Raw genomic sequence first — 27,936 nt, forward strand, 5'->3', positions numbered from 1 at the left:
CAGTAACCCTTTTAGAAAGTAGCCTGGCAATAAAGAAACATTTCCATTCAAAAATTGTAATCCCCCAAAAAAATTCTAAGGGAATGATTTTTATATATTATTTTCTTTTTTCCCCATTGATCTCATGACCTTGGAGGGAATGATTTTTTTCTTTTTCTTTTTTCTTTTTTAAATAAAAAGAGAGACGAGGTCTCACTATATTACCCAGGCTGGTCTTTAACATCTGAGCTCAAATGATCTTTCCACCTCAGCCTCCGAAAGTGCTAGGATTACAGATGTGAGCCACCATGCCGGGCTGGGAATGATTTTTAAAAAGAAACAAACTTGTAAACAAGAAGTGTTCACTGAAACATTATTTTTACTATTTTTATTTTTTATTTGTAGAGACGGGGTCTCACTACATTGCCCAAGTTGGTCTTGAACTCCTGGGCTCAAGCGATCCTCCTGCCATGGCCTCCCAAAGTGCTGAGATTACAGATTTGAGCCCCACACCCATCCCTGTTTATAATTAATGACAAATTTTTGAGCTACTCATCTCTCGCGTGTCTTCGGCATAGCTGTGATTACTCTGGGAGCTGTTTCTGTTGAAATGGTACTATGCTGTGGTGCTGACCCTTAGGGGAAAATTCCACACATGGAAAAATGCCTTGGACACTCATGAGGCCAAAATGAGACCAGGGAAGGGGAGCCCTGATGGTTATGTCATTCTATAGTGATGCTGCCTAAGGGCGACGGCCACGGGGGAAGGCTGGGTATAAAATCAGCAGAAGGCACGGTGCAGTGGCTCATGCCTGTAATCCCAGCACTTTGGGAGGTTGAGGTGGGTGAATCACCTGAAGAAAGAGGTTCAAGACCAGCCTGAGCAACACTGGGAAACCCCGTCTCTACAAAAAATACAAAAATTAGCCAGGCATGGTGGCGTACACTTGTAGTCCCAGCTACTCAGGAGGCTGAAGTGGGAGAACTGGTTTAACCTCGAAGGCAGAGGTTGCAATGAGCCAAGATCACACCACTGCACTCCAGCCTGGGCAACAGAGACCCTGTCTCAAACAACAACAAAAATAAAACAAAATAAATAACATCAGCAGAAGCACACAGTCAGCCCAAACACAGGGCAGGGCCTTGGGACACCCAGAAGCTTGAGCGCTATAGTGACAACTAAAGACCGAATGCATCAAATAGACTATAAAAAGCAAAACCAACCGTCATTCTCTCTTACAAGACCCACACATTTATGAGATTTATGTTACAATTGGAAATCTGAACACTGATTCTGTGACATTAAGTTTTTTTTTTTTTTGAGATGGACTCTCACTCTTTCACGCCCAGGCTGGAATGCAGTGGCACAATCTTGGCTCACTGTAACTTCCACCTCTTGGGTTCAAGTGATTCTCCTGCCTCAACCTCCTGAATAGCTGGGATTAAAGGTGTGCGCCACCAGGCCCAGCTAATTTTTGTATTTTTAGTAGAGACGGGGTTTCACCATGTTGGTCAGGCTAGTCTCAAACTCCTGACCTCGTGATCTGCCTGCCTCGGCCATCCAAAGTGCTGGGATTACAGGTGTGAGTCACTGTGCCCGGCCTTGTTTTGTTTTTCTTTTTAGACAGTCTTGCTCTGTCAACTAGGCTGGAGTGCAGTGGTGTGATCTCGGCTCACTGCAATCTCTGCTTCCCAAGTTCCAGTGACTCTCTTGCCTCAGCCTCCTGAGTAACTAGGATTACAGGCACGTGCTATCACACCCAGTTAATTTTAATATTTTTAGTAGAGACAGGTTTCACCATGTTGGTCAGGCTCGTCTTGAACTCCTGACCTCGTGATCCACCCACCTTGGCCTCCCAAACTCCTGGGATTACAGGAGTAAGCCACTGTGCCTGGCCTTGTTTTGTTTTTTCAGACAGAGTCTTGCTCTGTCAACTAGGCTGGTGTGCAGTGGTGTGATCTCGGCTCACTGCAATCTCAGCTTTCCGAGTTGAAGTGACTCTCTTGCCTCAGCCTCCCGAGTAGCTGGGATTACAGGTGCGTGCTACCACACCTGGCTAAATTTTGTATTTTTAGTAGAGATGAGGTCTTACCACATGTTGGCCAGGCTGGTCTTGAACTCCTGACCTCAAGTGATCCTCCTGCCTCAGTCTTCCAAATTGCTGGGATTACAGGCATGAGCCACCATGTCCAGCCAAAGTGTGATAATGGTATTGTGGTTTTGTTTAAAGCTTATTGCCTACATTTTTGAAATACATATTGAAATATATGTGGGTGAAATGCTATGATATATGGATTGCCTCAAAATAACACTGGTGAAGGGAAACAGGTGGGGGCATAGATGAAACAAGACAGGCCATGAGTTGATAACCACTGCAGCTTGGTAAGGGGTTCAAGGGAACTGTAAACTACTGTCTACTTTTGCATATGTTTGAAATTTTTCCAAAACAAAAGTTGAAAAAAGTAATCAGGGATTTCCCCTTCTGGGTTCCCCTCCCACAAGTGTGGGAGCTGTCTTCTCTCTCTCACTCTAATAAAAAAAAGAAAAAGAAAAAGAAAAAGTAATTGGTGCTTAGGGTTCTTTTAAGATTTCTCAGCTCAGAGCTAATACTCTCCTAGTCAAGTTCTGTGCTGCTAAAAATGATACATCCAAAAAGGCCAGTTATTCTTAATATGTAGCCAAGTGGAAAATGCCCTACTTCCTTATGTTTCTTTAAAAGAATTAAGAGGAAAGTCTCTGCAAATGAATTAACATCAGAGATACACATGCTTTATTTGTTTTCCTGGGAAACACATCCTATGCTATTAAGCACTGAACTGAAAGAAAGCCTAAGTCTCAAAGAATTCCCTAAGCCTCACAGAGAATGCATGTTCTTCATGAACTTTCCATATGAGGAATGGATTCTTCCAAGGGTTCCGAGGTCAACATGGATACAATCTTTGCCTTTTGTACTCATGCTGTCATGAGAGTACAATGTCTTCCAGAGGCTACATCACACATGATGTTGCAAAAGACTGAGTGCTGAAGCATCTAGGAGAATCCAGCAGATGCTAAAAAGATTTAGAAAAACATCAAATGATCTACTCTTCTCACTTTTTTTGGGGAAAATGTAGTTATTTTTAATAAAAAATTATTATTCTGTTATCCTATTAGGCTTATTATTATAATAATTGCTAGATATAAAGTACATAAACAAAAGCTCTTTGGGGTCCAGAATAAATTTTACGAGTGTAAAGGGGTCCTGAGGCCAAAAAGTTTGGGAATAGCTAATATTAGCTGTACTTAATACTCCCAACAACTTTATTTCTTAGCTTAAGTAACATGCTCAATAGCTGAGTCAAAGCTCAAAGTCAGTTTTTCTGACTCTACGACTCCATTCTTCAAATACCCAGGCGTGCGATGGCTTCATTCTATCAAAAACCACCCGCCTACTCTTTTCCCCACTCTGACATATGTACGGGCTGCACGTGTTTATGTGTGCAGGTGTGATGTTACAGGAAAGACTGAAGTAAAAGAGCAACAGAATTGATGTTTGTGAGCTGAAATTAAATGAGATGTGGAGGCCACTGGTTGATAATGAGGTAGACAGTATATGTACCTCCAAGGGCACAGCTACACCAGCATGTGGCACATCTGCATAGGAAAGAGTTGTGGTTGAGATGAGTGTAGTGTGTACTGTTTCTGGTTTGGGACGGGAGTAGGTGGAACAGTACTGAAACTAGGGTCAAAACCGGATACAGATAAGTAGGAATGATGGCACTTGCTGCTAATCACAGGCTGCACTATTAAACTCAGAAAATTATAAGTGATAGATTGTTTTCTATAGAAGAAAACACTCCATAATAATAATAAATAAATTTAGCTCTGAAAAAACAAAGTGGGGATAAGCTATTCTTTTTTTTTTTTTTTTTTGGGACGGAATCTTACTCAGTTGTCCAGCTGGAGTGCAGTGGCACGATCTTGGCTCACTGCAACCTCTGCCTTCCGGGTTCAAGCGATTCTCTTGCCTCGGCCTTCTGAGTAGCTGAGATTACAGGCACCCATCACTATGCCCATCTAGTTCTTTTGTATTTTCAGTAGAGACTGGGTTTCACCATGTTGACCAGGCTGGTTTTGAACTCCTGACCTCATTATTTGCCCGCCTTGGCCTCCCGAAGTGCTGAGATTATAAGCATGAACCACCGCGCCTGGCCTGGCTAAACTATTTTTAAGCTGTAAAAATAGATCAGCAGGAGGGCCTAAGGAATGCTAGTAAACTTGTATAAATGACTTAAACAATTAAAGTTTCATTTAAATACAGTGCCCAAATCTTAAGTCCACAGGACTTAATGAGTATGAGTTGATAAAAGCACACACAGTGTGGCCCACATCTACATCAAGGCACAGAACACATCAGCTGCTCCAGAAAGAGCCCTGGTGGCCCTTTCCAGCCTACCCTGTGCCACTCTCCCAGAGACGAGCACTGTTTTCAATTCTCTCACCATACTTTAGCTTTGCCTGTTCTCAAATTTTTTTCCTTCTTTTTAAAAGACAGGGTCTTGCTATGTTGCCCAGGATGTTCTCAAACTCCTGGCCTCAAGCAATCTTCTTACTATGGTCTCCCAAAGTACTGGGATTATAGTGATGAGTCACCATGCCTGGTCTAAACTTTTTTCTCTTCTTTTTGAGACAGAGTCTCACTTTGCCACCTAGGCTAGAATGCTGTGGCACAATCTCAGCTCACTGCAGCCTCGACCTCCTGGATTCAAGTGATTCTCCCACCTTAGCCTCCTGAGTAGCTGGGACCACAGGCACACACGACCACACCTGGCTGATGTGTGTTTTTGGTAGAGACAGTCTCATTATGTTGCCCAGGCTGGTCTCAAATTCCTGGGCTCAAGCCATCCACCTGCCTCAGCCTTCCAAAGTGTTGGGATTACAGGCATGAGCCACTGTGCCAGGCCTTAAAGTTCATACAAATGGAATCCTACACTGTATACTAGTCAGGTATGGCTTCTTTTGCCCAGCACAATGTGTCTGAGGTTCATCCCAGTTTTTGCATGTGCCAACAGTTCACTCCTTATTGCTGAATAGAAGGCTATTCTATGAATATATACAGGCTGAGCATCCCTCATCCAAAATCCAAAATGCTCCAAAATCTGGGCTAGGCATGGCGGCTCACACCTGTAATCCCAGCACTTTGGGAGGCTGAGACAGGTGGATCACCTGAGGATCAGGAGTTCAAGACCACTCTGGCCAATATAGTGAAACCCTGTCTCTACTAAAAATACAAAAAAAAAAAAAATTATTTAGGCATGGTGGCACATGCCTGTAATCCCAGATACCTGGGAGGCTGAGGCAGGAGAATCATTTGAAGCTGGGAGACAGAGATTGCAGTGAGCCAAGATCACGCCATTGCACTCCAACCTGGGCAACAAGAGTGAAACTCTGTCTCAAACAACAACAAACAACAACAACAACAAAAACCCAAAACCAAAACCACAAAATGCTCCGAAATCTGAAAGTTTATGAGTGCCAACATGATGCCACAGGTGGGAAAGTCTATACTTGACCTCATGCGACAGGTCACAGTCAGATCACAGTCAAAACTTTGTTCCATGCACAAAATTAAGAATATTTCATAAAATTACTTTCAGGCTATGTGTATATAAAACATAGATGAATTTCGTGTTTAGACTTGGGTCTCAACCCCAAGACATCTCATTATAAATATTCCAAAACACACAAAAAAAATCGAAGTCCAAAACGCTTCTGGCCCCAAGCACTTTGGATGACGGACACTCAGCCTGTACTGCACCATTTAGTCAGTCTCTGGCTGCTGAGTATCCACGTCTAGGTTATTTCTAGTTTTTGGCTATTATGGCTAAAGCTGCCATTCTTGTGCAAGTCTGTGTGGACATACGTTTAGTTTTTTCTTGAGATAGAATTGCTGGGTCTTAGGGTATATGTATGTTGAACTTCATGAGAAACTGCCAGACTAATTTCCAAGACACCGGTCCATTCCACACCCGCAGCAGCAGCGTGAGGTCTTTCTGCTGCTCCATGTCCACACCAACACTTGGCAAGCCCTTGACTCACGAATCCTAATGGGTACATGAAGAACATCGTGTGGTTGCAATTTGCATTTCCTTGACAACTAAAAAAATTGATCATCTTTCCATCAGTTTAATGGTAATTTGTACATCTCCATTTATTAAGTGCCCGATCAAACTTCTTTGCCCATTAAAAAAAATATATTGGGTTGTGAGGCCAAGGGCAGTGGCTCACACCTGTAATCCCAGCACTTTGGGAGGCTGAGGTGGGTGGATCACAAGGTCAGGGGTTCAAGAACAACCTGGCCAATATGGTGAACCCTGACTATACTAATAATACAAAAATTAGCTGGGTGTGGAGGCATGTGCCTGTAGTCCCAGCTACTCAGGAGGCTGAGGCAGGAGAATAGCTTGAATCCAGGAGGCAGAAGCTGCAGTGAGCTGAGATTGCACCACTGCACTCCAGCCTGGATGACAGAGCAAGACTCTATCTCAAAAAAAAAAAAAAAAAAAATTGGGTTGTTTGTCTTGAATTGTTAAGAGTTTCTTATTTATACAAGTCATTTGTTAGACATATGTACTGTAAATATCTTGCTTATTCATTTTCTTAATGGTATCTTTTGACAAAGTATTTAATTTTCATCAAGTCAATTTTATTATTCTTTTTCTTTTGTGGTTAATACTTTCTGAGACATGTCTAAGAAATCTTTGCCTACTCTGGGCTGGGCGTGGTGGCTCACGCCTGTAATCCCAGCACTTTGGGAGGAATGAAAAAAAGAAATCTCTGGAAAAGGAATCTCAGAATTGCTGAGAGCACCGGGTGTGGTGGTATGCACTTGCAGTCCTGGCTGCTTGGGAGGACTGCTTGAGCCCATTAGTTTGAGGCTGTAGTGCACCATGGTCAACCTATGACCAGCCACTGCATTCCAGCCTGGGCAACAAAGGAAAAAAAAAAAAGCAAAGAAAAAGAAATGCTGAGAGGATCTAAAATGTGGTTTATAGGTAACAGTGGCATTCAACCAGGCATCGTCTTGCTCCCAGGAAGCTATTTGGCAATATTTGGAGATCATTAGTTGTCACAACTGGGTTGGAGGGATGATCCTGGCATCTGGACAGTGTAGGCCAGGGATGCTGTTGACTGTTCTACAGCACACAGGACACCCCACAGCAGAGAACGATCTGGCCAAAGTATCAACGGTACTGAGGCTGAGCTGCTTCCTGGGCATCCTTCTCCAATGGTGGCTGCTTTTCTCCTACAACCCATACACCATTGGGCTTGGAGGTGGGGCAGGTGTCCTGTTTGCTGCTTAGCACCAGTTCTAGAACATTCTCCCTTCTATCTCGTAAAAAATCCCCATTTTGCATTGATGCCATCCACTTAGATCACCCTCCACTCTTTGCTGTTGTATGCAACTGCCTACATTGCTGCTCGTTCTTGAGTTTTGTTCGTGCTCGACTCTATTCCTCTCCCTAACACTACTCTGGTCTTAATGCTTTATGCTTTCAGTACATGCTGTGTCTAACATGCTGGCCTCTAGGTCCTCTCATTCCTGTCTTCTAACACTCCCGTCCCTGCACCCATCTCAGCCACACACCCACACAATCACACTCAGGCCTCACCACTGCTGATCATTACAACCAATGCTCATCTCCTGCACCCCTCTCTGATGGCTGCCTCTTATCCTCCCAGCAGATTCACCATCTCCAGTGTGTCAACTGCAACGATGCCTCAAGCCCACCAGGACCTATAACCCACGGACGCCCCCTTCACCATTCCTCAGGTGCTTGCTGCCCCCTTCCCTCCTCGCCCAGCTCCAATGCCGTGATCCATGTTTATAAACATGCCTTGCATGCCCCCCAGCTCCTCTGCCCTGCCCTTCTCTGCTATACCCACATGGTAAATTACAACCCTATTTAAATCCAACGGTCCCAGCTGAACATGCCTGGAGAGGAACATAATCAGGCTAGCTGATCTCACTTTAAATTTATGACCCAAATCTTAAGTGGCCTCCACTGCTGCCTGGCAATCATGCTATATTTCTCCATGTCCTCTCACCTTCCCACCCTGCTACTGCAGGATGATTTCATACCTTCCCGCTTTCCTCAGATCTCCAACACCTTAGTCCTCCTCTCACTCTAAGCTGATAACCTTGATTCCTGCTCTGTACCCCCCATTCCCTCCAGTCACACACATGAGCACCCCTGTTCCTAGCTGGAGCCAAGCACTTGGCTGGGCACTAGCCTCATCCTTTCTCACCTACTCAAAGCCACAGTTCCTGCCGTTCTTCTCTCTTCCATAATCAACGTTCCTCCCCATGCTGGACTGTTCCCATTAGCAAACACCCTACTTCTTTCATCTTAAAAAAAGTCTTCTCTTGTCCCCACAGGCACTGCTGGCTATCACCCCACATCCCATCTTCTCTTTGGAGCCAACTCCTCAGAGGCCGTTTTTGCTCTCTTGAAGTCCTCTTCTCTCATTTTCTCTTAAATGAATTCTGGTTGGCCTTCCTATCTCCACCACTCCACCAAAACTGCTTCGGATGAGGTCTCCCATGTCCTCTCCTTTGAAGAATCTGAAAGTCAGGTCTCATCTATCTGCAGCTTTTTATTTTTATTTTTTTGAGATAGAGTCTCGCTCTGTTGCCAGGCTGGAGTGGAGTGCAATGGCATGATCTCAGCTCACTGCAACCTCCGCCTCCTGGGTTCAAGTGATTCTCCTGCCTCAGCCTCCCGAGTAGCTGAGACTACAGGTGCGCACCACCATGCCCAGCTAATTTTTGTATTTTTAGTAGAGATGGTGTTTCACCACATTGGCCAGGATGGTCTCGATCTCTCAAACTCGTGATCCACTCGCCTCAGCCTCCCAAAATGCTGGGATTACAGGCATGAGCCACCGTGCCCAGCCCTATCTGCAGCTTTTAACAGAGCTGATCGATTACTACTCCTGGCAGCACTTCCTTCAGGTGGTTTCCAGACCACCACAAGCCTCTGGATTTCCTCCTACCCTGAAGGTGCCCTTTCTGTGTCCTTTTCCTGGCATCTTAACGTTGGAGGGCCTGGGGCTGTGATCCTTGGCCCTGTTTTCTTCCCTCTATTCACTCACTCCACTCCTGGTTATCTCAGACAGCCTCAGGGTCTCCAGTGTGCTGATGCCTCCCCAAATTCTATCTCGACCCCAGACCTCCCTCCTGAACACCAAACATTTCCCCTTGGATGTTTAATACGGAACATGATAAACTGAATCTTGGCTCTTTCCCTGCAAATCTGCTTCACCCACAGTCTTCCCATCTTGCCGAATGGCAATTCTACCCACCAGTGGCTCATACCTCAACTCTTGCATCCTCCTCCTCTCTTTCTAGAATCCCTGGTAACTGGTCTTACTGATTCTTCTTTCCTACATACAAGAGCCAAAGTATCCTCTGACTGCTCTGTTCAAAACCCTCCAATTCACACAGAATGAAAACCAGAGGCTTTCTGCCCTCCCCATGCCACACTGTACTGACCTCCTTGCCTGCCACTCCGACTTTTCTCCAGCCTCCTCCTCTTTTCCTCTCATGCTGCCAGACAAGCCAGACCCCATGCCTGCCTTACGGCCTTGCCCTAGCTCTTCCCTCTGCCTGGAAGGCTCTTCTTCTAGATACCTGCACAGCCCTCACCTCCCTCAAAATCTTTGGGATGTCATTTTCTCAACCAGGCCTACCATGACCACTGCAGGGGATCTGTTAACTTCCTCTATCCTAGCCCTCTCCATCCCCTTTATCTTATTTATTGTCACTACCAGACATATCACCTTCCAATAGCAGCAGCCTCATTATAGGATTATATGAACTCTCACCACCCAAGTATGTGCTCTAAATACCTGTAAAACTTTCTTTCTTTCTTTTTTTTTTTTTTTTTTGAGGCAGAGTTTCACTCTTGTTGCCCAGGCTGGAATGCAATGGCGCAATCTTGGCTCACCACAACCTCCGCCTCCTGGGTTCAAGCGATTCTCCTGCCTCAGCCTCCTGAGTAACTGGGATTACAGGCATACGCTACCACATCCAGCTAATTTTTTTGTATTTTTAGTAGAAACGGGGTTTCTCCATGTTGGTCAGGCTGGTCTCAAACTCCCAACCGCAGGTGATCTGCCCACTTCGGCCTCCCAAAGTGCTGGGATTACAGGCATAAGCCATTGCACCCAGCCAATACCTGTACAACTTTCTATCCCAAATTCACTATCTGAATTGCAAACTTGCTAGAAGGAATCTGCGTGTGCAGATAGCAGGATGTGGAGTGCAGTGTGTGACGGGACTGCAACCAGGCCCGGCCCGGCCCTTTCAAGCATGGTGCACTACTGTCCTCATCTTTCCTACCCTTCCCCAGAGATTTAGGTTTCATGGGTTCCAGTATTTGCTTATTCCAGGTGCCTGGGGCACTACCAACCAGAGTCCAATGTCAAAATTATTTTTAATATACTGATGTATAATTTATCTATATAACAGTATATCTTCGTTTGCAGTATAGAAACAAAATCACTTATATCTAAATACTAAAGTAACATTATAGTACATTAAAATACCTATTAACATCAGTATATTTTTAAAATTAGGTTACAGGTGTTTTATTATTATTTTGAGATAGAATCTCACTCTATTGCACAGGCTGGAGTGCAATGGCATAATCTTGACTCACTGCAACCTCCACCTCCCAGGATCAAGCCATTCTCCTGCCTCAGCCTCCCAAGTAGCTGGGATTACAGGAGTGTGCCACCACACCCAGCTAATTTTTGTATTTTTAGTAGAAATGGGCTTTCACCATGTTGACCCAAATGGTCTTGAATTCCTGATCTCAGGTGATCCACCTGCCTTGGCCTCCCAAAGTGCTGGATTACAGGCATGAGCCACCACACCTGGCCAGGTTACTGGTGTTTTAAATGCTTCTGATTTAGACCAAAAATTCTTACCATATAGATATTTAACAGTATTGTTGCCAGGTGTAGTGGCTCACGCCTATAAATTCAGCACTTAGGAGACAGAGCTTGAGCCCAGGAGTATAAGAGCTGCCTGGGCAATATAGTGAGACCCCATTCTCAAAAAGAAAAAAATCAAGAGTATTGTAGTGATATTTGAGGAAACAGGTTGAGGTTTCTTGTATGTCTGAAAATAAATTATTTTTCACTTTTATTCTTTATTTCAATTTTTTGTTCATTTGTTTTTGAGATGGAGTCTTGCTCTGTTGCTAGGCTAGAGTGCAGTGGTATGATCTCGGCTCACGGCAACCTCCGCCTTCTGGGTTCAAGCGATTCTTGTGCCTCAGCCTCCTGAGTAACTGAGATTACAGGCTCCTGCCACCACGTTCAGCCAACTTTTTTGTATTTTTAGTAGAAACAGGGTTTCACCATGTTGGCCAGGACAGTCTCAATCTCTGATCTCATGATCTGCCCACCTTGGCTTCCCAAGGTGCTGGGATTACAGGTGTAAGCCACCACGCCTGACCTCAATTTTTAAATTAATAATTTTTATGGGTACATAGTAGGTATATATATTTATGGGGTACATAAGATATTTTGATACAGGCATACAATGTGTAACAATCACATCAGGTTAAATGGGATATCCATCACTTCAAGCATTTATCATTTATTTGTGTTACAAATATTCCAATTATACTTTTAATTATTTTAAAATGTACTGTAAATTATCATTGACTGTAATCACCTTGTTGCATCATCAAATATCAGATCTTTAAAACATTTAAAAACTTTTTATAATTAAAATTTTTTGGCTGGGCGTGGTGGCTCATGCCTGTAATCTCAACTTTGGGAGGCTGAGAAGGGCAGATCACCTGAGGTCAGGAGTTCGAGACTAGCCTGGGCAACATGGTGAAACTCCATCTCTACTAAAAGTACAAATATTAGCCGGGAATGATGGTACACGTCTGTAATCCCAACTACTCTGGGAGGCGGAGGTTGCAGTGAGCCGAGATTGCAGCACTGCACTGCAGCCTAGGCAGGCAACAAGAGCGAAACTCCATCTCAAAAAAAATTGACGGAGTTTCACTCTTGTTACCCAGGCTGGAGTGCAATGGCACGATCTCGGTTCACAGCAACCTCCGCCTCCCAGGTTCAGGCAATTCTCCTGCCTCAGCCTCCTGAGTAGCTGGGATTACAGGCACGCACCACCATGCCCAGCTAATTTTTTGTATTTTTAGTAGAGACGGGGTTTCACCATGTTGACCAGGATGGTCTCGATCTCTTGACCTCGTGATCCACCTGCCTCGGCCTCCCAAAGTGCTGGGATTACAGGCGTGAGCAAATTTTTTTTAAAAAAAACAGAGATGGGGTTTCACTATAGTACTCAGGCTGGTCTCAAACTAGTGGACAAGGGATCTTCTTACCTCAGCCTCCCGAAGTACTAGGATTACAGGCATGAGCCATCATGCTTGGCCAATCAGAAATGATCTTATTCATTCTATGTTCTTTTTTTTTTTCTGAGACAGAGTCTTGCTCTGTCACCCAGGCTGGAGTACAGTGGCACGATCTTGGCTCACTGCAACCTCCCATTTCAACCGATTCTCCTGCCTCAGGAAAATGTACTAAGTCTCTTCACCTCCTGAGAAGGTGGGACTACAGGCACCCACCACCACGCCCAGCTAATTTTTGTATTTTTAGTAGAGATGGGGTTTCACCATGTTGGCCAGGATAGTCTCGATCTCCTGACCTCGTGATCCGCCCACCTCGGCCTTGCAAAGTGCTGGGATTACAGGCGTGAGCCACTGCGCCCAGCCCTAATTTACATTCTTACCAACAATGTATGAGGGTTCCCTTTTCTCTACATCCTAACCAGCATTCACTTTTGCCTTCTTTTGGATAAAAGCCATTTTAAATGGGGTGAGATGACATATCATTGTAGTTTTGATTAGCATTTCTCTGATAATCAATGATGTTGCATACCCTTTCATATGCCTGTTTGCCATTTGTAGGTCTTCTTTTGAGAGATGTCCATTCAGATCATTTGCCCATTTCTTAATTGGATTATTATTTTCCTGAGTGGTTTGAGCTCCTTATATATTCTGGTTATTAATCCCCTGTCAGATGGACAAGGGACCCCTTTTCAGCCTCCCAAGGTGCTGGGATTACAGGCATGAGCCACCATGCCTGGCCCAAAGCTTTTTAACTTGATGTGATCTCATTTGTTCATTTTTGCTTTGGTTGCCAGTGCCAGGTATTACACAAGAAATCTCTGCCCAGATCAATTTCCTGGAGAGTTTACCCAATGTTTTCTTTTATTATTATTTTAGTGGCCAAAGCAGTTGAAAAATTATTTTCTTTTAGTAGTGTCATAATTTCAGGTATTAAAGTCTCCAGTCCATTTTTATCTGATTTTTGTATATAGTGAGAGATGAGTCTAGTTTCATTCCTCTGCATATGGATATCCAGTTTTCCCAGCATCATTTATTGAAGAGATTGTCCTTTCCCCAATGTATGTTCTTGGCACCTTTGTTGAAAATTAGTTCACTGTAGATGTATGGATTTATTTCTAGATTCTCTATTCTGTTCCATTGGTGTAGGTGCTTGTTTTTATGCCAGTACCATGCTGTTTTGGTTACCATAGTTCTGTAGTATAATTTGAAGTCAGATAATGTGATTTATCAGGTTTTGTTCTTTGTGCTCAGGATGGCTTTGGCTATTCTGGGTCTTCTGTGGTTCCATATATATTTTAGGATTGTTTTTTCTATTTCTGTGAAGAATGTCATTGGTATTTTCATAGAGATTACATTGAATCTGTAGGTTGCTTTGGGTGGTATGGACATTTTAACAATATTGATTCTTCTAATTCATGAATATGGAATATCTTTCCATTTTTTTGTGTCTTTTAAAATTTCTTGCATCAATGTTTTAGTTTTCTTTTTTCTGTTTTTGGAGACAGAGTCTTACTCTGTCCCTCAGGCTGGAATGCAGTGGTGTGATCTCGGCTCACTGCAATCTCCAACTCCTGGGTTCAAGTGATTCTCCTGCCTCAGCCTCCCGAGTAGCTGGGATTACAGGTGTCCACCACCATGCCCCACTAATTTTTTTTTGGTATTTTTAGTAGAGACCGGGTTTCACCATGTTGGCCAGGCTAGTCTTGAACTTCTGACCTCAGGTGATCTGCCTGCCTTGGCCTCCCAAAGTGCTAGGATTAGAGACATGAGCCACCGTGCCCGGCCTATAGTTTTCCCTATAGAGATATTTCACTTCTTTGGTTAAGTTTATTCCTAGGTATTTTATTTTATTTGTCACTCTTATAAATGGGATTACTTTCTTGATTTCATTTACAGATGCTACTGATTTCTGCATGTTGATTATATATCCTACAACTTCACTGATTTTATCAGTTCTGTTTTATTGTGAAGTGTAGGTTTTTCCACATATAAGATAATATCATCTGCAAACAAGGATAATTTGACTTCTTCCTTTCCAATCTGGATGCCTTTATTTCTTTCTCTTGCCTGACTGCTATAGTTAGAACTTCCAGTACTATACTGAATAACAGTGGTGAAAGTGGGGATCCTTGTCTTGTTCCAGATCTTAGAGGTAAGGCTTCCAGTTTTTCTCCATACAGTCTGATACTAGCTATGGGTCTGTCATAAATGGCTTTTATTGTGTTGAAGTATGTTTCTTTTATACCCATTGTTTTGAGGATTTTTGTCATGAAGCCTTGTTGAATTTGATCAAATGCTTTTTCAGAATCAATTTTTGTTTCTAGAGATGAGGTTTTGCCATGTTGCCCAGGCTTGTCTCAAAACTCTCGGCCTCAAGTGATCCTTGGCCTCCCAAAGTGCTGGGATTGCAGTCAGGAGCCACGATGCCCAGCCATTCAGCATCAATTGAGATGATCACATGGGTTTTGTCCTTCATTCTGTTGATATGTGTATCACATTAATTGATTTGTGTATGCTGAACTATCCTTACAACCCTGGGATCTCACTTGGTCATGATGAATGATATTTTTAATGTGTTGTTGAATTCTGTTTTCAAGTATTTTCTTGATGATTTTTGCATCAACGTTCTTCAAAGATACTGGCCTGTCATTTTCTTTGGTTTTGGTACCAGGGTAATACTGGTCTTGTAGACTGAGTCTGGAAGTATTTTCTATTTTTTGGAATAGTTCTTAAATGTTTGGTAAAATTCAGCAGTGAAGCTATCAAGGCCTGGGCTTTTCTTTGCTAGCAGACTTTGTTAATGGCATCTAGCTCATTATTTGTTATTGGTCTATTAAGGTTTTGAATTTCTTCATAGTTCAATCTTTATAGGTTGTATCTGTCCAGGAATTTATCCATTTCTTCTAGATTTTCCAGTTTACTGGCATATAGCTGCTAATAGCAGCCACTAATGATCCTTTGTATTTCTGCAGTGTCAGTTACCTCTTTTTTCACCTCTAATTTAATTTATTTGGGTCTTCTATTTTTTCTTAGTTGGTTCAGCTAAAGGTCTATCCATTTTGTCTTTTCAAAAAAACATTTTTGGCTGGGTGTGGTGGCTCATGCCTGTAACCCCAGCACTTTGGGATGCCGAGGCAGGCGGCTCACTTGATGTTGGGAGTTTGAGACCAGCCTGGCCAATAAGGTGAAACCCCGTCTCTACTAAAAATACAAAAATTACCCACCATGGTGGTGCACGCCTATAATCCCAGCTACTTGGGAGGATGAGGCAGGTGAATTGCTTGAATCCAGGAGGCGGAGGTTGCAGTGAGCTGAGATCACACCACTGTACTCCAGCCTGGGTGACAGAGCAAGACTCCATCTCAAAAAGAAAAAAAAAAAAAAAACCAAAACCTTTGTTTTGTTGATCTTTTGTATTTTTTTAAATTTCAAATTCATTTATTTCTGCTCTGATCTTCGTTATTTGTTTTCTTCTACTAATTTTGGGTTTGGTTTGCTCTTGCTTTTCTAGTTCTTTAAGAAGAATCATTAGATTGCTTATTTGAAGTTTTTCTTCTTTTTTGATGTAGGCACTTATGGTTATGAACTTCCCTTTTGGTAATGCTTTTGTTGTATCCTATAGGTTTTGATATGTTTCCATTATCATTTGTTTCAAGAACATTTTCAATTTTTTTTCTTAATTTCTTCATTGACTCGCTGGTCATTAAGGAGTATATTGTTTAATTTCCATGTATTTGTATCATTTTTGAAATTCCTCGTTATTGATTTCTAGTTTTATTCCATTGTGGTCAGGGAGGATGATTGATATTATTTCAACTTTTTTTTTTTTTGAGATGGAGTCTTGCTCTATTGCCCAGGCTGGAGTGCAGTGCTGCGATCTCTGCTCACTGCAACCTCTGCCTCCTGCGTTCAAGCGATTCTTCTACCCCAGCCTCCTGAACAAGTGCCCACCACCATGCCCGGCTAATTTTTGTATTTCTAGTAGAGACGGGGTTTCACAATGTTGGCCAGGATGGTCTCCATCTCCTCACCTCATGATCCACCTGCCTCATCTTCCCAAAGTGCTGGGATTACAGGCATAAGCCATCGTGCCCAACTTCAACTTTTTTGTGAATGTTTTAAGACTTGTTTTGTGACCCAATATATGGCCTATCTTTGAGAATGATCCATGTCTTAAGGAAAAAAAAATGTGTATTCTGGCTGGGCACAGTGGCTCATGACTATAATCCCGGCACTTTGGGAGGCCGAGGCAGGCAGATCACGAGGTCAAGAGATCGAGACCATCCTGACCAACATGGTGAAACTCCGTCTCTATTAAAAATACAAATATTAGCCAGGCATCGTGGTGTACACCGGTAGCCCCAGCTACTCGGGAGGCTGAGGCAGGAATCACTTGAACCCAGAAGGCAGAGGTTGCAGTGAGCCGAGACGGTGTCACTGCACTCTAGCCTGGCAAAAGAGACTCTGTCTTGACAACAACAAAGTGTACTCTGCAGCCATTGGAAGAAATGTTCTCTAAGTATCTATCAGGTCCATTTGGTCTATAGTGCAGTTAAGTTCAGTGTTTCTTTATTTTGTCTGGATGATCTGTCCAATGCTAAAAGTGGGGTGTTAAAGTCTCTAGCTATTGTTGTATTGGGATCTAACACTCTCTTTAGCTCTAATGATATTTGCTTTATACATCTGGGTGCTCCAGTGTTATTTACAATTGTTATACCCTCCTGCTGAGTTGACCCCTTTATCATTATATAATGACCTTATCAATTTTTGTAATTTTTATCTTGAAATCTATTTCGTCTGATGTAAGTATAGCTACTCCTACTCATTTACTGGCTTCCATTTGCATGGAGCATATTTTTCCAACCCTTTATTTTTAGTCTATAAGTGTCTTTATGGGTCAAGTGTGTTTCTTGTAGGCAACAGATGTTTGGGTCATGTTTTTGTTTTTGCTTTTCTGAGACAGCATCTCACTCTGTTGCCTAAGATGGTGTGCAGTGGCACAATCATAGGTCACTTTTTAGCCTTAACCTCCCAAGATCAAGTGATCTGCCTACCTTAACTCCTGAGTAGATGGGTCTACAGGTACACATCACCACACCTAGCTAATTTTTCAAATTCTTTGTAGACACAAGGTCTCACCATGTTGCCCAAGCTGGTCTCAAACCCCTGGGCTCAAGCAATACTCTTGCCTCAGCCTTCCAAAGTGCTCGGATTATAGGCATGAGCCACTGTGCCTAGTTGGGTCTTGTTTTTTAATGCATTCAACTACTTCATGTCTTTTGATTACAGAATTTAGTCCACTTACGTTCAATGTTATTACTTATAAGTAAGGACTTACTACTGCCATTTTGTTATTTGTTTTCTGGTTGTTTTGTGGTCTTATCTTCTTTCCTTTGTTCCTTCTTGTTATTTGTTTTGTGAAAGTGATTTTCTCTGATGGTATGTTTTAATTTCTTGCTTTTTATTTTTTATGTATCTGTTGTAGGGTTTCTGATTTGCAGTTACTATGAGGCTTGCAAATAACATCTTATAACTTATTATTTTATACTGAATGGTAACTTAACTGTGATTGCAAAAACAAAAAACAAAGAAGCAAAGAGAAAACCAACAAAAACTCTACACTTAACTTCATCTCCGCCCCCCCGCCCCCCCTTTTTATTGAGACAAAGTCTCCCTCTGTTGCCAAGGCTGGAGTGCAGTGGCACTATCTCAGCTCACTGCAACCTCTGCCTCCTAGGTTCAAGTGATTCTCCTGCCTCAGCTTCCTGAGTAGTTGGGATTATAGGCACGCACCACCACGCCCGGCTGATTTTTTTGTATTTTTAGTACACGTAGGGTTTTGCCACGTTGGCCAGGCTGGTCTTGAACTCCTGACCTCAGGTGAGCTGCCCACCTTGGCCTCCCAAAGTGCTGGGATTACAGGCACGAGCCACAGTGCCCAGCCGTAGTTATTATTATTATTGTTGTTGTTATTATTTTATTAAGATGGAGTTTCACTCTTGTTGCCCAGGCTGGAGTGCAATGGTGTGATCTTGGCTCACTGCAACCTCCGCCTCCCAGGTTCAAGTGATTCTCCTGCCTCACCCTCCCAAGTAGCTGGGGTTACAGTCATGCACCACCAAACCTGGCTAATTTTGTATTTTTAGTAGAGACAGGGTTTCACCATGTTGGTCAGGGTGGTCTCAAATTCCTGTCCTCAGGTGATCTGCCTGCCTTGGCCTCCCAGCCCAGCCCATAGTTACTATTTTTGATAGGCTTGTCTTTTAGTCTTCCTACTCAAAATATGAGTAATTTACATACCACAATTACAGTGCTATAATATTCTGTATTTGTTATTTTTCTGATTTAATAAAATAAAGGCTCTTACCATGCAACATATTTTCAGGAATGGATTAGATTTTAAGGATTGTGGCCAGGTGCAGTGGTTCACGCCCGTAATCCCAGCACTTTGGGAGGTGGAGATGGGTGGATCACTTGAGGTCGGGAGTTTGAAACCAGCCTAACCAACATGGTGAAACTCTGCCTCTACTAAAAACATAAAAATTAGCCAGGTGTGCTGGCACAGGCCTGTTAATCCCAGCTACTTGGGAGGCTGAGGCAGGAGAATCACTTGAATCAGACAGGTGGAGGCTGCAGTGAGCCAAGATCACACCATTGCACTCCAGCCTAGGCAAAGAGAGCGAAACTCTGTCTCAAAAAAAAAAAAAAAGATTTTAAGGAATGCCTATATATAATTGTCTTATTTATTTTGTTTGTTGTTTCTTTCCTTGTACTATAATAATTCTCAAATTTTGGTCTCAGGAACTTTTTACACTCTTAGAAAGAATCCCAAATAGCTTTTGTGTATGTAGGTATATCTATCAATGTTTTGTTTATGTAGGTTTTTCTATCAATAGTCACCATATTATGAATTAAAACAGATATTTAAAAATATTTATTAATCCATTTAAAATTAACAATAAACCTTTTATGTGTTTATACACAAAGTTTTAAAATGAAAAATATATTTTCCCCAAACAAAAATAATTTAGTGAGAAGATGAAATAATTTTTAAAAATTACAGCTTTACTGGGATATAATTCAAATAGCATAAAATTCACCCATTTAAAGTGTACAATTCAATGGCTTTCAGTATGTTCAGAGCTGTGCAACCGTCGCCACAGTCAGTGTCAGAACATTCTCATCATCCAACAAGGAAACCTCATATTCTTTAATTGTCACCCTCCCCAGTCTGCCTATCCTCCACCCCAACCCCTGGCAACTACAGTCCACTTTCTGGGAATTTGCCTATTTCGTATAAATGGCATCACACAGTATGTGGTCTTTTGTGCCTGGCTTCTTTCACTTAGCATCATGTTTTCAAGGTTCATCCATGTAGTAGCATGGATGGACTTCATTCTTTTTTTTTTTTTTTTTTTGAGGCAGTCTTACCCTGTCACCCAGGCTGGAGTGCAATGGTACAATCTTGGCTCACTGCAACCTCTGCCTCCTAGGTTCCAGCAATTCTCCTGCCTCAGCCTCCCAAGTAGCTGGAATTACACACCAGCACACCTAGCTACTAACTTTTTTTTTTTTTTTTTTATCTTTAGTAGAGACAGGGTTTCACCATGTTGGCCAGGCTGGTCTCAAATTCCTGACCTTGTGATCTGCCCACCTTAGCCTCCCAAAATGCTGGGATTACAGGCATGAGCCGTTGCACCCAGCCTACTTCATTATTTTTTATTGCCAAATAGTATTCCAAAGCTGTATGAATAGACCACATTTTATTTATCCATTGATCGGTTGATGGACTTGGATTGTTCCTACTTTTTAGCTTGCATGCTAGGTTTTGTGTGTTTTCATTTCTCTTGGGGACATACCTAGGAGTAGAATTGCTAAGTCATATGGTAACTCTGTCTTTAACCTTTTGAGAAACTGCCAGACTGTTTTCCAAAGTGTCTGCACTGGCCGGGCATGGTGGCACAAGCTTGTAATCCCAGCACCGAGAGGTTGAGGCAGGAGAATTGTTTGAGGCCAGGAGTTTGAGACCAGCCTAGGCAACACAGCAAGACCTTGTCTCTAAAATAAAAACAAAAGCAAAACAAAACAACACAATGGCTGCATTATTTTACATTCCCAACAGCAGTGTACGAGGGAGATGGTAAGTTTTACATTTCTGTAAATCTTTTTAATGAATGATTTAATAGAAAAAAACTAGATTCTCATTACTGTTTTTGTACTCAATGTGTTGCAAAACATTATTTTGGCTGAGTATATGAAAAAAAAATCCAGACTCAAAGTGATATATAGTTGGAAAAAAGTAGAGCATTTTAACTGCCTTTTCAGACAACTGTAGAATTATTTATTTATTTATTTTTATTTTTAGAGACAAGGTCTTGTTCTGTTGCCCAGGGTGGAGTACAGTGGTGTGATCATAGTTCATTGTAAACTTGAACTCCTGGGCTTAAGCAGTATTCCTGCCTCAGCATCCTGAATAGCTGGGACTGCAGGGACATGCCACCATGCCCAGATAGTTTTTATTTTTTGTAAAGATGGGGTCTTGCTGTGCTGCCCAGGATGGTCTCGAACTCCTGGGCTGGAGCAATCCTCTCACCTTGGCCTCCCAAAGTGCTGGAATTACAGCATCAGCCACTGTGCTCAGCCAATTGTGGACTGTTTTTCTGATACTACACCATTAACTCTCTAAATGGTAGTTTCTTAATAAGACTCTTGTATGTTAAAATCCAATTAACAGAAAAAGAATGTTAATGGGAAAACTAGGAAATCTGAAGTCTAATTAATAGTATTGTACCAATGATAATTTCTTAGTTTTGATAAATGTACCATGGTTAAGAGAGACATTAACATTAGGAGAAACTGGGTGGGGTATACAGGAACTCTAAACTATCCCTGCATCTCTTGGGTACATTTAAAATTATTTCAAAATAAAAAGTTAAAAACCCAATCCACTGGTCTATTCTGCTCTTTGAAAGGATCTTTCTTTTTTTTTTTTTTGAGATGGAGTTTCGCTCGTTACCCAGGCTGGAGTGCAATGGCGCGATCTCGGCTCACTGCAACCTCCGCCTCCTGGGTTCAGGCAATTCTCCTGCCTCAGCCTCCTTAGCTTGGATTACAGGCACGCGTCACCATGCCCAGCTAATTTTTTGTATTAGTAGAGACGAGGTTTCACTGTGTTGACCAGGATGGTCTCGATCTCTTGACCTCGTGATCCACCCGCCTCGGCCTCCCAAAGTGCTGGGATTACAGGCTTGAGCCACCGCGCCCAGCCCTGAAAGGATCTTTCTAAGTGTATTAGGTGAATGGGGGAAACAAAAAAGGAAGAATCTTTTATCCAGCATGACTTTGTAACCTCATGCAGTAGTCATTTAGAAAATATTCAAATGTTACATATTACACAACATAAAAAACCCAAAATCTTTAATATCACTTCTGATTTCTTCAGAAAAGTCTTTAAGAATTGGGAAGCTGTTAGGCTCTCAGTGACAGAAACAAGTTTCCAAAATTCTAATTTTCACTTAAAAGCTCAAATTTTGGCCAGGCGTGGTAGCCCATGCCTGTAATCCCAGCACTTTGGGAGGCTGAGATGGGCAGACCACCTGAGATCAGGGGTTTAAGTCCAGCCTGGCCAACATGGTGAAATCCCATCTCTACTAAAAATACAAAAATTAGCTGGGCATGGTTGCAGGCACCCGTAGTCCCAGCTACTTGGGAGGCTGACGCAGGAGAAAAAAAAAACTCAAATTTTATTTATCATTGGCAACCAATATTTAGTTGTTTTCCTTGAATTGATAGGGTAACTTTGTTCATTTTTTTGTTTGTTTTTTTTTGAGATGGAGTCTTGTTCTGTTGCCCAGGCTGGAATGCATTGGTGCGATCTTGGCTCACTGCAACCTACGCCTCCCAGGTTCAAGCGAATCTCCTGTCTCAGCCTCCCAAGTAGTTGGGATTACAGGTGCCTGCCACCAGGTCTGGCTAATTTTTTTGTAGTTTTAGTAGAGACGAGGTTTCACTGTATTAGCCAGGATGATCTCGATATCCTGATCTCGTGATCTGCCCGCCTCGGCCTCCCAAAGTGCTGGGATTACAGGTGTGAGCCCCTGTGCCTGGCAACTTTGTTTGCTTTAAAGAGAACACTTTCCAAATACCTGAGTCTAAATAACCTGTTTGTCTAAAAGTCTCTCTTTTTTTTTTTTTTTTTTTTTTTTTGAGACGGAGTTTCGCTCTTGTTACCCAGGCTGGAGTGCAATGGTGCGATGTCGGCTCACCGCAACCTCCGCCTCCTGGGTTCAAGCAATTCTCCTGCCTCAGCCTCCCGAGTAGCTGGGATTACAGGCGTGCACTACCGTGCCCAGCTAATTTTTGTATTTTTAGTAGAGACGGGGTTTCACCTTGTTGACCAAGATGGTCTCAATCTCTTGACATGATCCACCCGCCTTGGCCTCCCAATAAAAGTCTCTCTTTCAAGTAAAAATGGTATTTCATGAAAAATGCAGCTACTGTAGTTCACAACTCAGTAGCTCTAACTTGCACAGGCAGTAGTCTTGGAGACAGACATCGTATTTTGCTGCGAGGCAGAAGTGCTCGGTGCATACTTCCCATCTCATCACACACAGTATGAAAAAGATGCAGACTCAAGGCTGAGATATAATAAATTAACAAGTTTTACTGCTTTCTTAAGAATGTTCTTAAGTGAAACTGGCTTTCTCTCTCTTTTTTTGAATTGGTCTCTGTTGCCCAGGCTGGAGGGCACTGGCACAAACAGCTTATTCCAGCCAGCTCCTAGGCTCAAGTGACCCTCTTGCCTCAGCCTCTCAAGTAGCTGGGACTACAGGGGTGCACCACTGTAACCAGCCCTTTTAACCTCTTTTTTCACTCGTGAGATGGTAAACAACATAATGACTCCTGGGACATTGTGGGCATTTGTCCTGAGGCACCAGCAGCTTTATCCACGTTGCTCTTGTAACTTCAGTGCAAAAGTCAACATGCTAAAAAGGCAAATAATGCCATAGTATTATCATGAAAATAGTTCTGGCCTCCTGTACCCCTGAAAGTGCCTTAGAGACCTCATGGTCTGCAGATCTTTGGGAATTAGTACTCAACTAGCTCTCCTTTGGGGAATTACTGCTCAATGCTTCCTAAAGGCAGGGATTTTTGTCTGTTTTGATCACTGCTATATTTCCTGTGCCTAAAACAATGTTTGGCACATAATAGATGCTCAGTAAGTATTTATTATATGAATGCATAAATAAGTGACTGAATAAATGAGTGTGGTGACATCTGTAATTACTTTCAGCTGCTTGGAAGTAGAGCAATTTAAAAATTCAAAATATTTGTAGTTTTGGTATAATTTAGAGATATAAAATGTTAAATATTTAATCAGGAAATAAATTATTTCTTTTGCAAAAGCATATAACTACAGGGATGACCAAACGTAGTGGGGAACTCTCAAAACCACCCCAACAGTGTCAGCACAGGACAGCAACATTCTTTAGCAAAGGAAACAAGTCCTGAAAATGGGAACACTGTCTGTAACCTAGAAATGGGGACCAAAATCGGGAGAGGAGGACAAGACACTAACAGTTCTCATCACCGTCCCACAGTTGCTTTCCCAACACAGTGTCTGGGAACACTTCATAGATTTGGAAGGAATTATGCATAAAATGAACAGGGAATTAAAATACAAGGTGGGACACACAGAAATTCATGAGTAATTAAAACATTTTTTTTTTTTTTTGAGATGGAGTTTTGCCCTTGTTGCCCAGGCTGGAGTGCAATGGTGCGATCTCTGCTCACTGCAACCTCTGCCTCCTGGGTTCAAGTGATTCTCCTGCCTCAGCCTCCCAAATAGCTGAGATTACAGGTATGAGCCAACACACCCAGCTAATTTTGTATTTTTAGTAGAGAAGGGGTTTCTCCATGCTGGTCAGTCTGGTCTCGAACTCCCGACCTCAGGTGATCCACCAGCCTCGGCCTCCCAAAGTGCTGCGATTACAGGTATGAGCCACTGCGCCCAGCCAAGTAATTAAAACATTTTGTTTTTGTTGTTGTTGTTGTTGTTTTGAGATGGAGTCTCACTCTGTCACCCAGGCTGGAGTGCAGTGGCATGATCTCAGCTCACTGCAACCTCCCACTCCTAGGATGAAGCAATTCTCCTGCCTCAGCCTCCCAAGTAGCTGGAACTACAGGTACACATCACCATGCCCAGCTAATTTTTGTATTTTTAGTAAAGACGGGGTTTTACCATGTTGGCCAGGCTAGTCTCGAACTCCTGATCTCAGGTATCTGCCGCCTTGGCCTCCCAAATGCTGGGATTACAGGCGCGAGCCACCCCACCTGGCCCAATATTTTAAATTTTGAGAACTAAATTAAGATAATGTATTTATCCCAGAAAGAGACCCAAGCACCCCAATGTATGATTTACACACTGTGAGTGATACAGAAATGGATTTTAATGAAGGCGATATAGTACAATAAACTGCTGCATAATAGGTGAACTAGCTAATAAAATATCTGGTTAGTAGGGAGTTATCACACAGTTTGCTATTTTTCAAGAAGTAAGAATTCAGTAAATAAACCATCCTTAAGCTGAAGGCTCGTCATTATTTAGTGACTCCAGAGGCACTGCAGAATCTCACTCTACTCCAAGGAGTCATCAGCAGAAAGGATTGATCAGTTAGGGGAGTCCTGGTAATGGAATTTAATGAGCACAAAAATAACCCACTCTTTAGTTTCTGGTCCCAGTTCTGCCGCTTGGTAATCAGCTGGCAACAGATAAAATCCTGAGCCCTTCTATAATTCAGCTTTTCCCTTCTCCTTTCCTTAAATTCAGGAATACTTAAGAGTACAAATGTTTGTGAAATATCTAGGGGCCCTTGAAAGTAGAAAGTGTAAGGAGTTATACATGGGATTTACATAGAAGATAAAATATCCCAGTAAACTCTAAATTGCTGAGTCTGAAATAACAATCTGTAAGTTTCTTTTACCCCACAGAAAACCTCCAAAGTGCTTCCCACACCCGTGCATCTACCTGGATCTAGCAATCCTGGGAATAAGACTGAAACCAACACTAGCCGGCCTAGTAATCGGAGTAGTTTACAATAAACACTTTAGCATCTATATCCCTTGATCCTCACAGTAAGTGTAAGGTAAACCAATTCTGTTCTTCAGACAAAGAAAGGTTAGAAGCAGAGCTGAGCTCAGTAGGTCCCGTGAGCTCTGTTATCTTTCCACTGTGCACCTTGCTGTGCTGACAGGAGGAAGACAGAGGTGGTCCCAGTGGTATTTCTAAAGCCCCAGCAGTGGGCAGATGGTTATCCAGCTTCCCTGGGCCCTGAACAAACAGTACTGCCCCACTCACCTGCAGCTTCACAGCAATGACCACTGAGTTAAGATCTTTGTCCATTTCTTTTAGCATGACGAGTTTCTTCAGGGTCAAGCTGAATAGCCTAGAAAAACAGAGAAGGAAGATGCTGTCATATGCAAGGAACTTATGAAAAAAGTGATGAACAACTGGTTGGGCAACCTACTTTATCTGACGTAAGAATGTGAGAACGCCGTCCTCAGTTCCAGGGGTCCCTTCTCTCAGTGCAAGAGCATCCCCTCTTAATATTTATACTTTTGTTTTAAGAGATGGGTCTCACTATGTTGCCCAGACCAGACCCCTAGGCCCCAGGATCCTCCCCGTACGGCCTTGTGAGTAGTTGGGACCACAGGCACACGCCACCATGCCAAGCTTCTAAAGTCAAGTGTCAAAAGGTACATTATTCCATGAACTCCCGTGGATGTCATTTATCTCAAGCCAAAGCCAACACGTCTTCCATGCCTAATATGTTTGAGCCATTTCTGAGGGGGAAGAAGAGACCAAGGGGAGGAGAATCACCCAGTTCCTCTTCTACTTTCCACCTGATCACAGCTGACAGATGTACAGATGTAAATCTTAAGCAAGAGGAGATAATCCATACAAACAAAATACACACCATTTGGCAGGAAATGGTTAAATGGTCACAAATTCTATTTCAGCTGCATTTTATTCCTCCAAGTATGCAGAAAATCTTCTGTGCCACAAATCTGGAAACTCCCTGCAACTCAAAAGTGATAGGACTGTCCCTTACTGTGGAGTCTCAGTAACTCTGCTCTGACTTGACCCTGGCCTTCCCACAGCAGGGCCACTCTGGACTTCCAGCAGGAGTGGCAGGGAGATGCTGGACGCTGCCTTTCTCTGGCTGCCTGGGTGGTCAAAACCTTGAAACATTCTTCTCCTGGGACACATGAGGGTTGTTGCAGACCAAGAGTCACAAGTCCAGAGACTCTGACTGGATTTCATGCCTCTTTTTGCCTTGGTGCTGCGGCCGTCGGGGCCCTGCTCAGGCCTGTCTTGCATCTCCGAGGCCCTCCCTCAGGCTCCAGCCACACTGACTTTCCTTTGGTTCCCTGGCAATGCCACCCTCTAGCCTCGGGGCCTTTGGAGGCTGCTGTTCCTTCTGTTGGCACCAGTTTGCCAGCTAATGCCTCCTCAGCCTTGGGTTATGCATTTTTGCCAGGAGGGCTTCCCCCAATGCCTTGCCAAGTCTGTGATGTGTCCCCAGCACAATTCCTGTCCTGCCACTGGAGTGTAACTTCCAGCGGGCAGGCAGTGGGATTGCCTCTCCACACCGCTCTCTCCACAGCGTCTGCCCAAATGCTGGGCACAGTACAGCTGCTCAGCAAATATCTGTTATGTTCAGTTTCCTAAAATGGCTATTAGCTAAAACCTGATTAATGAAAGTATGTGAAAAAATTAATATAATTCATTTTTTTTTTTTTTAAAGGAGGACAAATCCAGGTCAATAGAACTGAATTCTGGTTTTGAATTAACCTCACCCAAGTACTTTTTTTTTTTTTTTTGAGATGGAGTCTTACTTTTTCGCCCAGGCTGGAGTGCAGTGGTACAATCTCGGCTCACTCCAGCCTCTGTCTCCTGGGTTCCAGCGATTGTGCTGCCTCAGTCTCCCGGGTAGCTGGGATTACAGGCACCCACCACCACGCCCAGCTAATTTTTGTATTTTTAGTAGAGATGGGGTTTCACCATGTTGGCCAGGCTGGTCTTGAACTCCTGACCTCAGGTGATGTGATCCACCTGCCTCGGCCTCCCAAAGTGCTAGGATTATAGGCATGAGCCACCATGCCCGGTGGTCACTCAAGTACTTTTCAAAGACCTGCTAACACAAAGAAAAACAAATAAATCTCTTTCTTTGCTTTCTTTTAAGTCTGAATCAAGCTTATAAAAGCTTATCAGGTCTCTTCATCTATATTATTCATCTAGACTTCAAAAATAGGACTGTGTGGATGTATGTTGGGGGCTCACTGTTCTACCTGTGCAACAGAAAACACTTCAAGTGGAGTAGTGACCTGCCCAAATTGACTTAGCTTGTAAGTGACAGACCTGGATTCTAACCCTAATCTCCTCGTGGTGGACCTATAATACCCAACCCCCACCACCCAGATGTTCATCTCCTAATCCCCAGAACCTGTGAATATGTTACC

General features: G+C 43.0%; 1 protein-coding gene across 2 annotated transcripts in view; it reads right to left on the reverse strand.

The window, feature by feature from the left end:
* PACS1 (phosphofurin acidic cluster sorting protein 1) overlaps window positions 1-27,936 on the reverse strand; it is a 173,828-nt gene that overhangs the window by 32,055 nt on the left and 113,837 nt on the right. For both annotated transcript variants that reach the window (XM_064364727.1, XM_064364728.1), the window contains exon 2: window positions 25,772-25,859. In XM_064364727.1, coding sequence (XP_064220797.1) covers window positions 25,772-25,859 — 88 coding nt within the window. The remainder of the gene's footprint in view (window positions 1-25,771; window positions 25,860-27,936) is intronic.

Source organism: Aotus nancymaae, unplaced genomic scaffold, assembly GCF_030222135.1.
Source record: "Aotus nancymaae isolate 86718 unplaced genomic scaffold, 86718_ANA_hifiasm-v0.15.2.pri h1tg000059l, whole genome shotgun sequence".
Classification (NCBI taxonomy): domain Eukaryota; kingdom Metazoa; phylum Chordata; class Mammalia; order Primates; family Aotidae; genus Aotus; species Aotus nancymaae.